The sequence below is a fragment of the Terrapene carolina genome, unplaced genomic scaffold (genome assembly GCF_002925995.2).
Source record: "Terrapene carolina triunguis isolate 2854851 unplaced genomic scaffold, T_m_triunguis-2.0 Scaffold68, whole genome shotgun sequence".
NCBI classification, from domain to species: domain Eukaryota; kingdom Metazoa; phylum Chordata; order Testudines; family Emydidae; genus Terrapene; species Terrapene triunguis.
This window is the reverse complement of record NW_020664419.1, coordinates 49,043,533-49,056,584: the sequence shown is the minus strand read 5'-3', so window position 1 is coordinate 49,056,584 and position 13,052 is coordinate 49,043,533. Positions and strand designations below refer to the sequence as shown.

Sequence of the window (13,052 nt, the reverse complement as noted above, 5' to 3'; positions counted from 1 at the left end):
TAAGTCATCCAGTGCTGGGAGGATATATTTTTCTCTCACAACTGCTTCATTAAGTCTTTCAAAATCCACACAGATTTAGTACTTTTCCATTGTTCTTTATAACCAGTACCATTGGGGCACCCCAGCTGTTGGCTCAGAGATTTTCTCTATTATGCCAACCTGTTTCATTCTCTAACTCAGTTTCCACTTTATGAAATAATGGTATAGGAATCCTGCGAGGGATATGAACACTGTCTGGTTCGGCATTGTGTCTATAGTCCACCAAGTTCTTCCACCTTTCTCACTATGTCCATCATGGCTGCCACACTGCGGCTGAGAAGGCTATTGGTCTGTGGTCCTTTGATCGCATACTAAGACAAAAGCTATACAGTTAGAGTGTAAGTTGTTTCTCTGGTGAACTGGCCTATGCAGTTCAGAGTACCTCCAGGGCTAGTCAGAGCTGTGTAAGGTGAGTTCATCTCTGGAAGGGGTTAAAGGTTATCCTAAGTCCCTTTTGAGATGACTGTGACGAGTGTTCCTGAGTCAATTTTGAAGCCAGTAGTCTTGCCATGAATATTCAGTTTCACTCTGCAGGTAGGTTCTGTGTCATCACATGTGATAGATCCCATGAACCATGGCTCTTGATTCGTCTGTAATATTAGCCAACTCACTGATTGCTTTGCTGTGGCAAACAGCTGCAGAATGTCCACATATTGTGCATTTATTACACCTTGAACCTTTGGCTAAACACAGATCTGGTGGGCTATGAAATTTTACACATCTTGTGCATGTAGGCTGAAAGGTTTTGGTGGAATTTGTCCCTATTAGCCTGGGAGTTCCCTCCTTATCTCAGGGGTTTTATAACAACTTTTAGCCTTCACGTTGTTTGCAGCTTCTAGTAAGCTAGTTTCAGGTTTTTCATGTTGCTCCTGCTTCTGTTTGACTAGTTCTGACTGCTTTTCTATCTGCCTAGTTGTGGGTAGGGTTAAGATGGTTTTTAATTGTAGCTGCTGTGAAAGTTTTTTTAATCTATTAAACCAGTAACCAGGTGGTCTGATATTTTCATGTTTTACAGTTCCAAAAATCACAGTTTTCAGCCAATGCATACAAAAAGCTCTTATAAAACATTCAACATTTCCCCCGGTCCTTGAATTCTCAGGTGAAAACATGCTCTTTCATAAACCATATTTCTCTAAGGTTTCAAGAATGCATCAAACTAGCCAGAACCTTTCATATTCATCTTTATGATTGTCTTCAGCGAAGTCAAAGGATTTAAAGAAGCTCTGCCTGCTTCCCCATAGATAAATTAAAGAGCATACCTATAGATAATCAGTTTTCTTAAAGAGTTTGTAGCAATTCGATACCCTGCAAAATATTGGCTCCAATCTGTCCATTGTGAAGGTCTGTCAAAGCTGAAGTACTCTAAGGCATGGAGAAGTAGCATGTTGATGAGATATTGCAACCTTTGTTGCTCTCGTCCTTCTGTTTCTGTTCTCCTCTGGCACTAAGTTACTTCTGACACCATGTCATGTACCTCTTGTAAATGGTAACTTGCAGAGCTGCTACTAGCAGGTCAGTCTTCTGACCAGATATGGACTGGCTACAGAACTTACTTCTCAGAGAGATACATACCGGATGTGTTCGCTGTAAGATCCCTTAATGCTCTGCCAAGTATGAGTGAGGTTAGCTTAAATAAGGTCTGACTTAGTGGCTGAAAAGAATAATACAGTTTTACATTACAACTACTTACACAACCTGGGAATCTGTTCTCTGACCTTTAGTTATTTGGATTTCTTTTTAGTTTATTTTTTATTTAAAGTGAGAATTAATTATTTTACAATATGTTTGGTAGCAGTTGCATCATCCTTCATGTAACCATAACTGATTTTAAAAAATTCAGGTAGATATTATTTGTATTGCGGTAGCATATAGGAGCCCTACTCATTAATTACTGACCCACTGTGCTACTCTCTATACAAACACGGAACAAAAAGACAGTCCTTACACAAAAGAGTTTATAACCTATCATTTTATTCTAAATGCAAATGTAAACACTGACAGATTGTTTCAACCAGGGAGAAACTGCAGAGTGTCATGTAACATTCCGGAAGCCTTTTCAAACAGTATGGATCCACTCCGTCTATACACACCAAAACTATGCCTACCTGCATTTCCAGAATTCAGTACATTCACTCATCAAGATGTTCTGGATATCCTAAAGGAGTCTCAACCCACTTGTGACTCCGACCCATAACTTTCCTGGCTTGTGAAAGAGAGTTATGAACAACTAGTGCCACTATTCTATATACGTTTTTATACTGCACTCATCACATATTTGAGCACCTTTCAGCAGTACATTAAGCAACATGACTACACGTCTGTCACAGGCTTGTTCTCTCATCCTCTCCCCAAAGGGAGACACGTATGCTGTTGAGTGTTTTGGTTTGATAGGGGATTTTTAACTTATTATTAGTTAAATATACCTGTTGGTCGGTGTTTATATTAGAGACGGCCAGGTCAAAGAAATGTGCCTTGCACTTGAAGTGGAAAGTGGTGAGATTTGTGGTACAGTTCTCAGGGGAGTTCATCCTTCAGTCCCATTTCCTCTCCCACACTGAGCTTTACTCTTATTGTTGAGAGTTCCATTGTGCCAGAGGAGTAAAGTTATCGATCATGGTCTTTGTTTTGGAACTTTAGATGATCTTTTAGATATCCTGGGCCCAGGTCAGACAGAGCTTTGAAGATAAGGACCAAGACCCTTGAACTTGATTCAAAATTCTATGGAAAGCCAGTGTAGAGAGTGGAGGGAAGGTATGATGTACTCATGGTAGTATGTATTGCTAAGGAGATGTACTGCAGTATTTCTTACTAGTTTGAGTTTCTTAAATGCTGACAGTTTCATGCCTTGGTATATCACATTGCTGTTGCCCAGCCAAGATGAAGGCAAGAATAACTGAAGCCAGGTCTTCATCCACCAGAAAGGGATGGAGACTTCTAGTCAACAGGAGATGGCAGAAAGCATTACTCACAGCCACTAGTAACCAAAATAACCAATGCCTCAGTCAGAGAAGGAATCTTCCCTACTTCTATCAAATGTGCAACAGTATGACCAACACTGAAGAAACCCACCCTAAACTCTTCCATTCTAGCCAACTGTTGCCCATTGTCAAACCTCCCATTCCCTAGCAAGCTGACAGAGACGATAGCAAAAGGCCAACTACAAGCTCATCTAACTGAAGTTAACATTCTAGCCCCAACAGTATCTGAATTTAAGCCAGAACAAAGAACCAAAACTGCTGTAGTGGCACTGTTGGGTGATTTCTTCCTGTCAATGGAGGAGAGGGCAGACATCCATTCTTACCCTTCTTGACCTCTCTGCAGAATTTGACACTGTTGACCATGAGAGTCTGCTGATTCACAGGCGAGAGATATCAGGAGTCCAGCATAATGCACTAAAATGGTTTGAATCCTTCCTGAAGGGATGCACCCAATGAGTAGAGATGGAAAAGTGCACCTCCATCATCAAACCTCACTTGTGGAGTTCCACAAGGATCAACTCTCTCTTCAGTCCTTTTCAACATCTACCTGCAATCACTAACTTAACTGGTCAGAAAACATGGATTCAGGTGCCAGCAATATGCAGATGACACACAGTTCTGCCTATCGTTCACTGCATATGACCACTTCACTACCACCAACATAGTCCAGTGCTTGGATAAGATCAGCTCATGGATGAAGAACAGCTGCTGAAGCTGGACTCGAGCAAAACAGAGTTGATGCTGGTGGGCAGAGGAAAATATTCTGAATAGCTGTGTAGTCTCCATTGCCTGAAGATACACACCCACAATTCTTCATTTCAGTCCAGAGTGTAGAAGGGAAGTTGGATTGTTTACTGATGCTACGCTCTCACATTGAAAGCACTACTCGTGGATGCTGCTACCAGCTTGGCTAGGAAACTTCATCTGTTCCTGGTGGACAAAGACCTGGATTCAGTTATTCATATCTTTGTCCCCTCTCAGCTGGACTACAGCAGTGCAATATATCTGGGCATGAAGCCTTCAGCACTTAGAAAACTCAAACTACTACAGAACATGCAGCATGTCTCCCCAGTTAGCACAGGTTACTGTGAGCACATCAGATCTGTCCTCTACTCTCTACAGTGACTTCCCATAGAATTTTTAATGAAGTTCAAGATCTCAGTCCTTATCTTCTAAGTGCTCCATGGCCTGGGCCAGGATATCTAAACGATCATCTCAAGCTCCGGGGTGAACACTGTTGTCAATAATTGTGCTCCTCTGGTGCAATGGAACTCTCAACAATAAGAGTAAAGCTCCTCTATGTGGGAGACAGAACTTTCTCCAGGGGTGGTCCTAGACTATGGAATAAATTCCTCCAAGAACTAAAGACCTTTACAAACCTCATCACTTACCACTCCAAGTGCAAGGCACATTTCTGGTCTTCTCTAATATAAACACAAAGCAACAGGTTTGCATATAATACAAACCAAAACAAAACCACATACTACCAAACTAAGACTCTCCACTGCCACATGCTTTGCCCTCTAGGGAGAGGATGAGAGAAAAAACAACACATAACAGATACATAGTCATGCTGCTTAATTCAGTACTGGAAGGCACTCTAGTACTGCGGCACGGTATTAGAATAGAATAGAGACTTATTGTGATTCTCCGTACCAATAGCGCAAATTCACACTATAGGAGATAGAAGATTAGCATTTTGGGGTCCAAAAATCAAATTCTCCTCTTAAAGAGAGCTAAGTAATTTTTCATCAAGACTACAGATTAAATGATTTTTCTGCACCAGATTTCTTGTTATCAAAAGGGCCATATGAATTTATAGTGGTAGAGTGGCATAGCTCAGTATATGCTTCTGACACTGTGTAATGGAACCATCACACTCCCTTGAGGGTTGGGGGGGTCACAGCCCACTTAAGTCAGGTGCAGAAAAAGAAGAAAAAACATTCCCGACTCAATACAGGAAAATAAGTCTGCTTCCTTTGGTCACAGGTCCAAATACAACACAGATGCATAGCACCTTCCTTCCACCTAGTCCAACTGCTCACAAACCACACAGGGCTGTTTCTTTCAGCCAAGAATTCACTTTGGAAAAACAAAAAGTAGTTTTTACTGTGATTACAATCCCTGGGTCTCAGCACAGTCCTCCTTCGTTCAAGCCAGGCAGTTCCTCCTTTGCCCTAGCTGGACTTTGGCTCAGAATCTGCTAGGCTAGGAGCAGCCCCGAGAGCAGCTCCTCTGCCTTCACAGCAGCACTTCTTTCACTCCCCACACCACTAGACGTATCTGATTCTTTTTTATGATTCCCCCCAGTCCAGAGAAACAGTTAGTTCCATCTCGCAACAGCTGAACTAGCCATAGCTACCAGCTCTGCTCTCCAGGTCTGGCTGCTCAAGCAACCTTTAAGAACACAGAACCCGTCACAGTGACTTCACCTGTTTACAGCAAATGAAGCAGGAAAATGTGCTTGCTAACTGCTTTAACCACCAAGTCTGAGGAAACATAGGGAATGTTCCACCAAAAGTGGAACAGACTGACTGACTGAAGATATTGGTCCTTTGTGTGCCAATTCAGTAGACACAAGTGTACTAACATCAGCTTAGTAGGCCAAACAATAAGACAATAAGATGAAACCTACTAGAAATCCAGGTGGAAAATGATTTCTTAACTATGCTCTCTAAAGGCCTGGGGAAAAGATCGGAGGGATGTTTTACAATGTTACCAATTAAGCACTGAGAGAAGGATTGTTTGTCCATCTTTTCTATCCCTCACAGGGTGACTGTGCCAGCACTCTAACACTTCATCTAACCTTTCAAGACAAATGAAAACTGATGGGCTGATCTGCATCTTTTCCTCAACAAGGAAGTGACTGAGCATCATAAGCAATGGGTAGAACAAGGACTAGCCATCACTGATAAGAAAAGGAGCTAGTAGTGGAGTAAAACAATGTCTTGATAGACATTTTTCTCCCCCATCCAGCTATAAAATATTGCAGCCAAAGCAAAATCTAAACCTACTAACACTTAGTTATCTTCAGATGAAGACAAAACTGCTTTGAGATTCAAATGTAACATTTTAAAAAAGAGAATCAATTGTCAGCAGTTGAAACTCACATTTTTAAACATTAAATCTTATAGAAAACGACAATGAAAAAATAGTTTCTGATCACTTGATCTAATGTAAACCTATGACTAAATTAGTAATAATATATTAAATGCTCTGAATATATAACATTTGAATATGAAATAACTCATCAAGAAGCAGCCATTTTCTTAGCTTCATTTTGTTTATTGAGACAGGAAGTCAAGAGCTATGTATAAAGATATGGGAAAGGGTAGAAATTTTCTGTTTTTAAAGTAGGTCTTGGGTTTTTTTCAGGGAGATATGTTATATGGATATAGATATGAACACTTCCTTCCACTTCCAAAAAAATCTGAATACATATTTTTTGTAACTATGTAAAGAAATATTAGAATCACTGAAGTTTTCTATTAAGAAATAAGGGGAAATATTTGGCAAACTGTAATATTCTGCTTTAAGGGGTGGGAGGGGGGAAAATGTTATATATATTTCTAGCCACCTACAAAAGTCTCAACAAACCATCATATTGCCATCAAGGAAGCTAAAATACTCACCTGTTCAATCTCTTTGGTTTTTGTTGCAATTGCTTTTGAGCGGCCAAGAAGCTGGTTGTCTTCATACAATTCTGTACTATCTGTTATATTTGTCTCTGTTTCTTCTGTCCGTTCAACATATAATGGAGCTGAGGACCCCGCCTTAAAAAAACATAAGTAATATTAACATTTTTGCTCTAGCTGCATTAAGTTCTATTTGATACAATTACTCAAATACCATTTCACTCTTTTTCAGAAATTTCTCAGTACAAAATTTTTACCACAGAAATCTGAAAATTACATTTATGGATATGACATCAACAAATAGTTAATTTATGAAAATTTTAGTGAAATTCAAAAATGCTCTGTGAATCAGTCCCTTGATCATGTTGGACATCCCTATCAGAGTCATTTACTTGCCCTTTGTCTGAGAAAGAAGTTGGAGAGATGATACTGATAATGACAGCAATGTCAAAACTAGAAATCAACAATGAGGGGTGTGGTGAATCTGCTACAGGCCACCAGGCAGGATTACAGGATTGAAAACTTCATGGAAGAACTCTTGTGGCATTCAAATGTACAGGATAAATATTGATGGGGGGATTTAACTACCTAGATATTTGTTGAGTAACAAATAAAAACGTGCACCAAGAGGATTCCTAAATTAATTAGAAGATGACTTATGAAAGTACTAACAATATGCATGGAGTTGTCCAAGATGGAAAATATAGATTGTTCATGACCCATGGAGTTTAGACGCCAACTAGAAAAAGCCATCTAAATTTACTCTGTACTGATAGGAAGGAAATGATTGAGAATGTGAAGATAATGATTGAGAATGTGAGGATAACAGGGAAGCTGAGAAATAATGACTACAAGGTACTTGAATGCACCATCATATAGAAATGGGTTCACAGAACAGTATCGTTAAAGGGTGATTAGATTTTATAAATGCAAAATTGATGAAGAAATCTAGTAAGGCTTGACAGAAGTACTGTCCATTGTAGGAGACGACTGGGGAATAATAAGACATCATAATTAAGAGGAAGAACACAAGAAAAAGAAACAGCTAGCATAGTCCTGAGGGCCTGTTTAAAACTCTTGAGACAATATAGATAATTAAAAAAGCACAGTAAATACTGTTACTGTATTAAATCTTGTAATGTTGTCTCCCATTCATTTGAAAGGGAGTTAAGCATGCTAAAAAAACGTTAATTCAAATAAAAATAGTTCAAGCAACATTAAGAAGCAGACCAAAAAAATCGATATTAGGAAAAATCTAAAGCAGCCGTTATGTTTATAGCTCATTTTGTTGAGCCCAGGTACTGCAGCACAAAATGTTAGCCAATATTTTGATAAGGGAACAAACACAGCCCTGGCTTGGAAAATTTCTTCAGTACCTCATAGTCAGAGAACTAAACTGATAAACCTTGGTGAAAAGTACCCATGCTGCGATACCTCCCCTCAAAGCCTCAGCCCAACCCCAACCCCCCTCAAATCTATTTAATTTACATTCCCACATTTTCATTTCCCAAACCAATAGATCAACTCTGTCTCCCGCAAAATTCTATCCTAAGTTAAACAAATTCCTGGCTCCGCCCCCCACACCCCGATTCTCTCTCTTTCTGCTTTACAGAGCTGATGCACAGAAAGGCCTTGGCTTCGCAGCAGTTCTCCAGTGTGCCACTCTGTTTCTTCTTCTCTCACTCTTCCCTCCCCTCCTCTTAGAAAAATGTCTGTCATTTTGTTTTCCTCTAAGAACAGCAGCTTCTGCTGGTCTGTTCCCTGCCTCCACTCTTGTTGAAAGAGTAGTAACACTTGGACCACTCTGCTGCTCCTTCCTGGAGGGGAACGATGGCTCATTTACATGACTCAACCCACTTGCCCAGTTAAAATTTTCAACCTCCCAAGGTGAACTGTACATATTGTACACTATGCAAATGCTCAGATACTATAGTGCTGGGCACAGCCTTAAACCCTAGACAGATGTAAACTTTGACTCAATCAGTTGAATTTTGGAGACATTATATTTGACTTATAGTATTGTACTATACTATTTCATGGATCATTATTAAAGGACATTTTATCTTCAGAATAAACAACGTTAGGAACAAGAAATTGCCATCCAGGCCAACGTGACCAGTAGCTCAGCATTAATTGGTTTATCTGGAGGCCTAGATTTATTTTGTGATAGGGGCATTATATTTGGTATGGGGGGGAAGGGCAAGGGGACTAGAAGAACTAGCATAAACAGGTGCACAGCAGGAAATAAGGCCTTCAGTCCCAAGACTGTTGGGGAGATGGGAGAGCAGAGGCAAAGGGACAGCACAGCTTGCAGCCCCAACATATTTCAATCTGCCAAATAGGCTTAGTTCTGGGGCTAGTAGGTATTGTGATGTAACTTCTCCTGCCCTGTATACATGCATACACACATAAGCACCCTCTTTACAATCTTTGTGAACATTGCTATTTCTCTAAAGTAGTATTAGGTAAGAGAGGCAGAACTGTGACATGTTTTGCTCCGTACTTCCTGGAGATGCACTGAGTTAGCTTCAGGATCTGCTAAGTCTTCCACATGGTCCAGTACAAAACATCCACAATTTTACAAACAATACACACACTTAATATAGTAATCATTTCTGCGTAAGAAGAAAGATTAAGTGCATCATAATAATGACAATAACTACAAGAGAAAAGGATTATTCCTTCAATCTAATTCTTTTTAATGCCAGAAGTATGAAAACCACAAGAAGAGTATTTCAAGAAACCATACACAGACTATTTTGTTATTTCCAAATTATTTACACATACATGTAACACACACATATACTAACCATGTATTTACACAGAAGGACTCATCTGAATTTAACATTCTGAGCAGAAGTTTCCTATGCAGGAAAGAACCAAATTATACGTAGGACTTTATATAAACAGTAAGTGTTACTTTATTTTTCTCTAAAATGACTAACTGTAGAATCTAATTCATTCATATTAATTACTGGAAAACCTACTACAAATTATCAAATTTTGTCTCTCAAAATTCCCTTGAATCATAGAAACATAGAAGATTAGGGTTGGACACCTCAGGAGGTCATCTAGTCCAATCCCCTGCTCAAAGCAGGACCAACACCAACTAAATCATCCCAGCCAGGGCTTTGTCAAACCGGGCCTTAAAAACCTCTAAGGATGGAGATTCCACCACCTCCCTAGGTAACCCATTCCAGTGCTTCACCACCCTCCTAGTGAAATAGTGTTTCCTAATATCCAACCTAGACCTCCCCCACTGCAACTTGAGACCATTGCTCCTTGTTCTGTCATCTGCCACCACTGAGAACAGTCTAGCTCCATCCTCTTTGGAACCCCCCTTCAGGTAGTTGAAGGCTGCTATCAAATCCCCCCCTCACTCTTCTCTTCTGCAGACTAAATAAGCCCAGTTCCCTCAGCCTCTCCTCGTAAGTCATGTGCCCCAGACCCCTAATCATTTTTGTTTCTTGCTCATTTAGGACCCAATCCTGCAAGGAGCTTAAATGAGAGAGCAGGGGTCCGCCAGCACAGGGCTTCCTGCAGGTTTGCAGTCTTTTAGTTCAATGTATCCATTTTCGTTCAATGTTAATTCATACTATGCTAACAAACTATGTGAATTTTTCAAAAATAATTAAATCTCAAACACAAGATCTCACTACAGCATCCTCCTATTAAATATTTGCTGAAAGGCGGAGCTCTACTATCAACTCTTTGCTGAATTGCATATTTCATAAATCATAAAGTGCAGATATGCAAAATGTTAAAGTTGAAATATTTTAAAATAAATATATGAGTGTATCAGTCTTACATCATATTCAGTAATTTCAGGTAAATTGCTTTCATCAGCCTTCTCTGATTTTTCAGCTGCCCATTTGCTTGCAGCCTCTGCAAGTTCCTTTTCAGACAGCCTGCTGCTTTTATCCAAGACCTGTACAAAAAAATGAATGTTACAGGTTAGATTTAATATAAAAATACCTTGAAAAGTTCAAAGAAGCAATTATTCAGAATCAGAAACAATATTTTCAAAATGGGAAATAAACCGTGGAAGTCATGTTTGTCTATTGGACGAAGAATTAGAAAAATCCCCAAACCAAGGAATATGCATTTTACTAAATTAAAAAAGGGGCAAACTTTTCAGACTTACTTTTATAAAGGTCAAGGGAAACTAGGCAAGGTTATGTAGCAGAGATAATGGAAAAGTGTTGATTTAAGACTTTGGAATTAAATTAAAGAGATAAAGAGATCAAAGGAAAGCGATGTATAAATATACAAAAAGGAGAAGTTAGAGCAAATGTAAGATTTGCTCTGTCTGGTTTGCAAGGATAAAAGGCTATAAACAAATCTAAATACAAATAAAGGATAAGTATTGTATACAATACACAAAGGAATCTAAGTTAGTTTGTCTTTTTCATCCACAGAAGTTGATTCAATAAAAGATACCATCTCATCCACCTTGCCTCTAAGTTAATTATAGCAATCAGGAGACTATTCTGTAAATTATTTAAGTTATCAGAAAACTGCCTTCATTAAGACCACTAATTTTTGAGGTGAAAATGCGGATAACGTAGAATACAAGATACCAATGTTTTGGGGTCTTTTTAATCTATCTTTTCAAATGGAAATGGTCACATCAATAGTGTTTTAGAAATGGTCTCCTACTAAGTGCATGACCTTGATTGTTTTGTTATTGTGAGTGGTATCCATTACAAACATCCATGTACACAGGAAACACCCAGTAAGGAACAGCTAGTTCCCCAGATCTTGCTTCAACCTGGTGTATATTTTATGTACATATTATTTACAGAAGTGTGTTCACCTAAGACTCTTGGGTGTATGTATAATTATATTTAAAAAAAAACTACACTACCAATTAAGACCAAAGTCCAAAAATGGTAAGAGTTTTCTAGATTCTCTGAAGTTTTGCCACTCGTCTCACTCTTACCAAAAAAACCCCAAAAAACCACAAACTGAAAACAAGTGTGCCTTACACCATGACTTGAAGGTCAATAAATTTAGAATCTGACGAAATGGTAGGCAAAGCAAATTCTACAATGAGGACCCACAATAAGACTACATCTCCAGACTCCTCATGATTACACCCACAGACTCAGTTCTCAACTCCATGGTATCACACAGAAATAGAATTGCTCTCTGAAGTAAAAAGGATCAAATCCCTGTTAGGCTTTACAAATTGAAGTTAACAGCTTTGGTTGAACTCAGAAAAGAACTGGAAACTACTGTGGATCATGGAGTACTGGTGCAGTGTTCTCTCTTTTGTATGTAATCTTTACAGAAGTCAGGAGGCATGGCAAAGAGAGAGGAGACTGAGGTGCATGGGAAGGGAGGTGATAGATCTCCTCCTCCTCCCCTAGCACACTAGCTCATAAAGTGAGCAGCCCAATCCATTTTTCCCAGCTGCTCAAAGCTTCCTGCACATACCCCAGGAGCAAATATCCAATCTTTCCAAGATGCTCGATTTTTCTATATTCTTTTTTTGTAGGAAAGAACACTTTCAACCTGACTCCTTCTCAGTCTCCAAAAACATCCTGTACCATAGCTCCATTACAATCTCCTCCCTTTCCTTGATTGAAGTCCTTGACAATATTTTAAAATAAAATTTTACCCTTGTATTTGTCAATGATAACCAGCTCTGCATGATATGAAGGTAAATTCAGATTCACACCATTTATATCATTTCAACAACCCACAAACAGGAATCTGTAGGATATCAATATCCATGGATTACAACAAAGAGAATATGGCTCAAAAATATGCAATTTAATTCTTATAAATCATAAGTAAGGCTACTATTATGTCACAAAGGTCACAGAAGTCACGGAATCTGTGATTTCCAGTGACCTCTGTGACACTGGGGGCCCCCCACAGCTGACCAGCCACCCTATAGTGTGAAAAAATGTTATCTGGCTGAATGTACTACTTAGGGTGTACGGAGCATGCTCACATGAACTGAGCATGCTCAGTAACATCCGCTGAAGCCAGCAGTGGGGGACCCCGACAGCAGCCCAGCCTCTGCGGGGGACCCCTGCAACTGACTGGCTACCAGTGCTGGTGGGGACCCCAGAGCTCCCCAGCTGCCACCACTGGCAGGGCCCCCCCTTGCAGCTGCTCAGCCGCCACAAGCTAGGGTTACCATATTTAAAAAATAAAAAAAGAGGACACTCCACGGGCCCTGGCCCCGCCCCTTTCCCACCCCCGACCCAACTCCGCCCCTTCCCCGCAGTCCCCGCCCTAACTCCCCCTCCTCCCTCCCAGCCACGCGAAAAGGGCTGCCCGAGCGCTACCGGCTTCACGGTTTGCCGGGCAGCCTCCAGACCCTGCACCCCCGGCCGGCGCTTCCCCAGCGCAGCTGGAGCCCGGGAGGGGAAGAGCCCAGCCTGGG

The 13,052-nt window shown here is 40.2% G+C and overlaps 1 protein-coding gene across 2 annotated transcripts in view; it reads right to left on the bottom strand.

The window, feature by feature from the left end:
* Positions 1-13,052, bottom strand: part of PPHLN1 (periphilin 1) — a 116,026-nt gene that overhangs the window by 48,447 nt on the left and 54,527 nt on the right. For both annotated transcript variants that reach the window (XM_026648754.2, XM_026648755.2), the window contains exons 8-9: positions 10,461-10,580; positions 6,650-6,790 (exon numbers count right to left, since the gene is read on the bottom strand). In XM_026648754.2, coding sequence (XP_026504539.1) covers positions 6,650-6,790; positions 10,461-10,580 — 261 coding nt within the window. The remainder of the gene's footprint in view (positions 1-6,649; positions 6,791-10,460; positions 10,581-13,052) is intronic.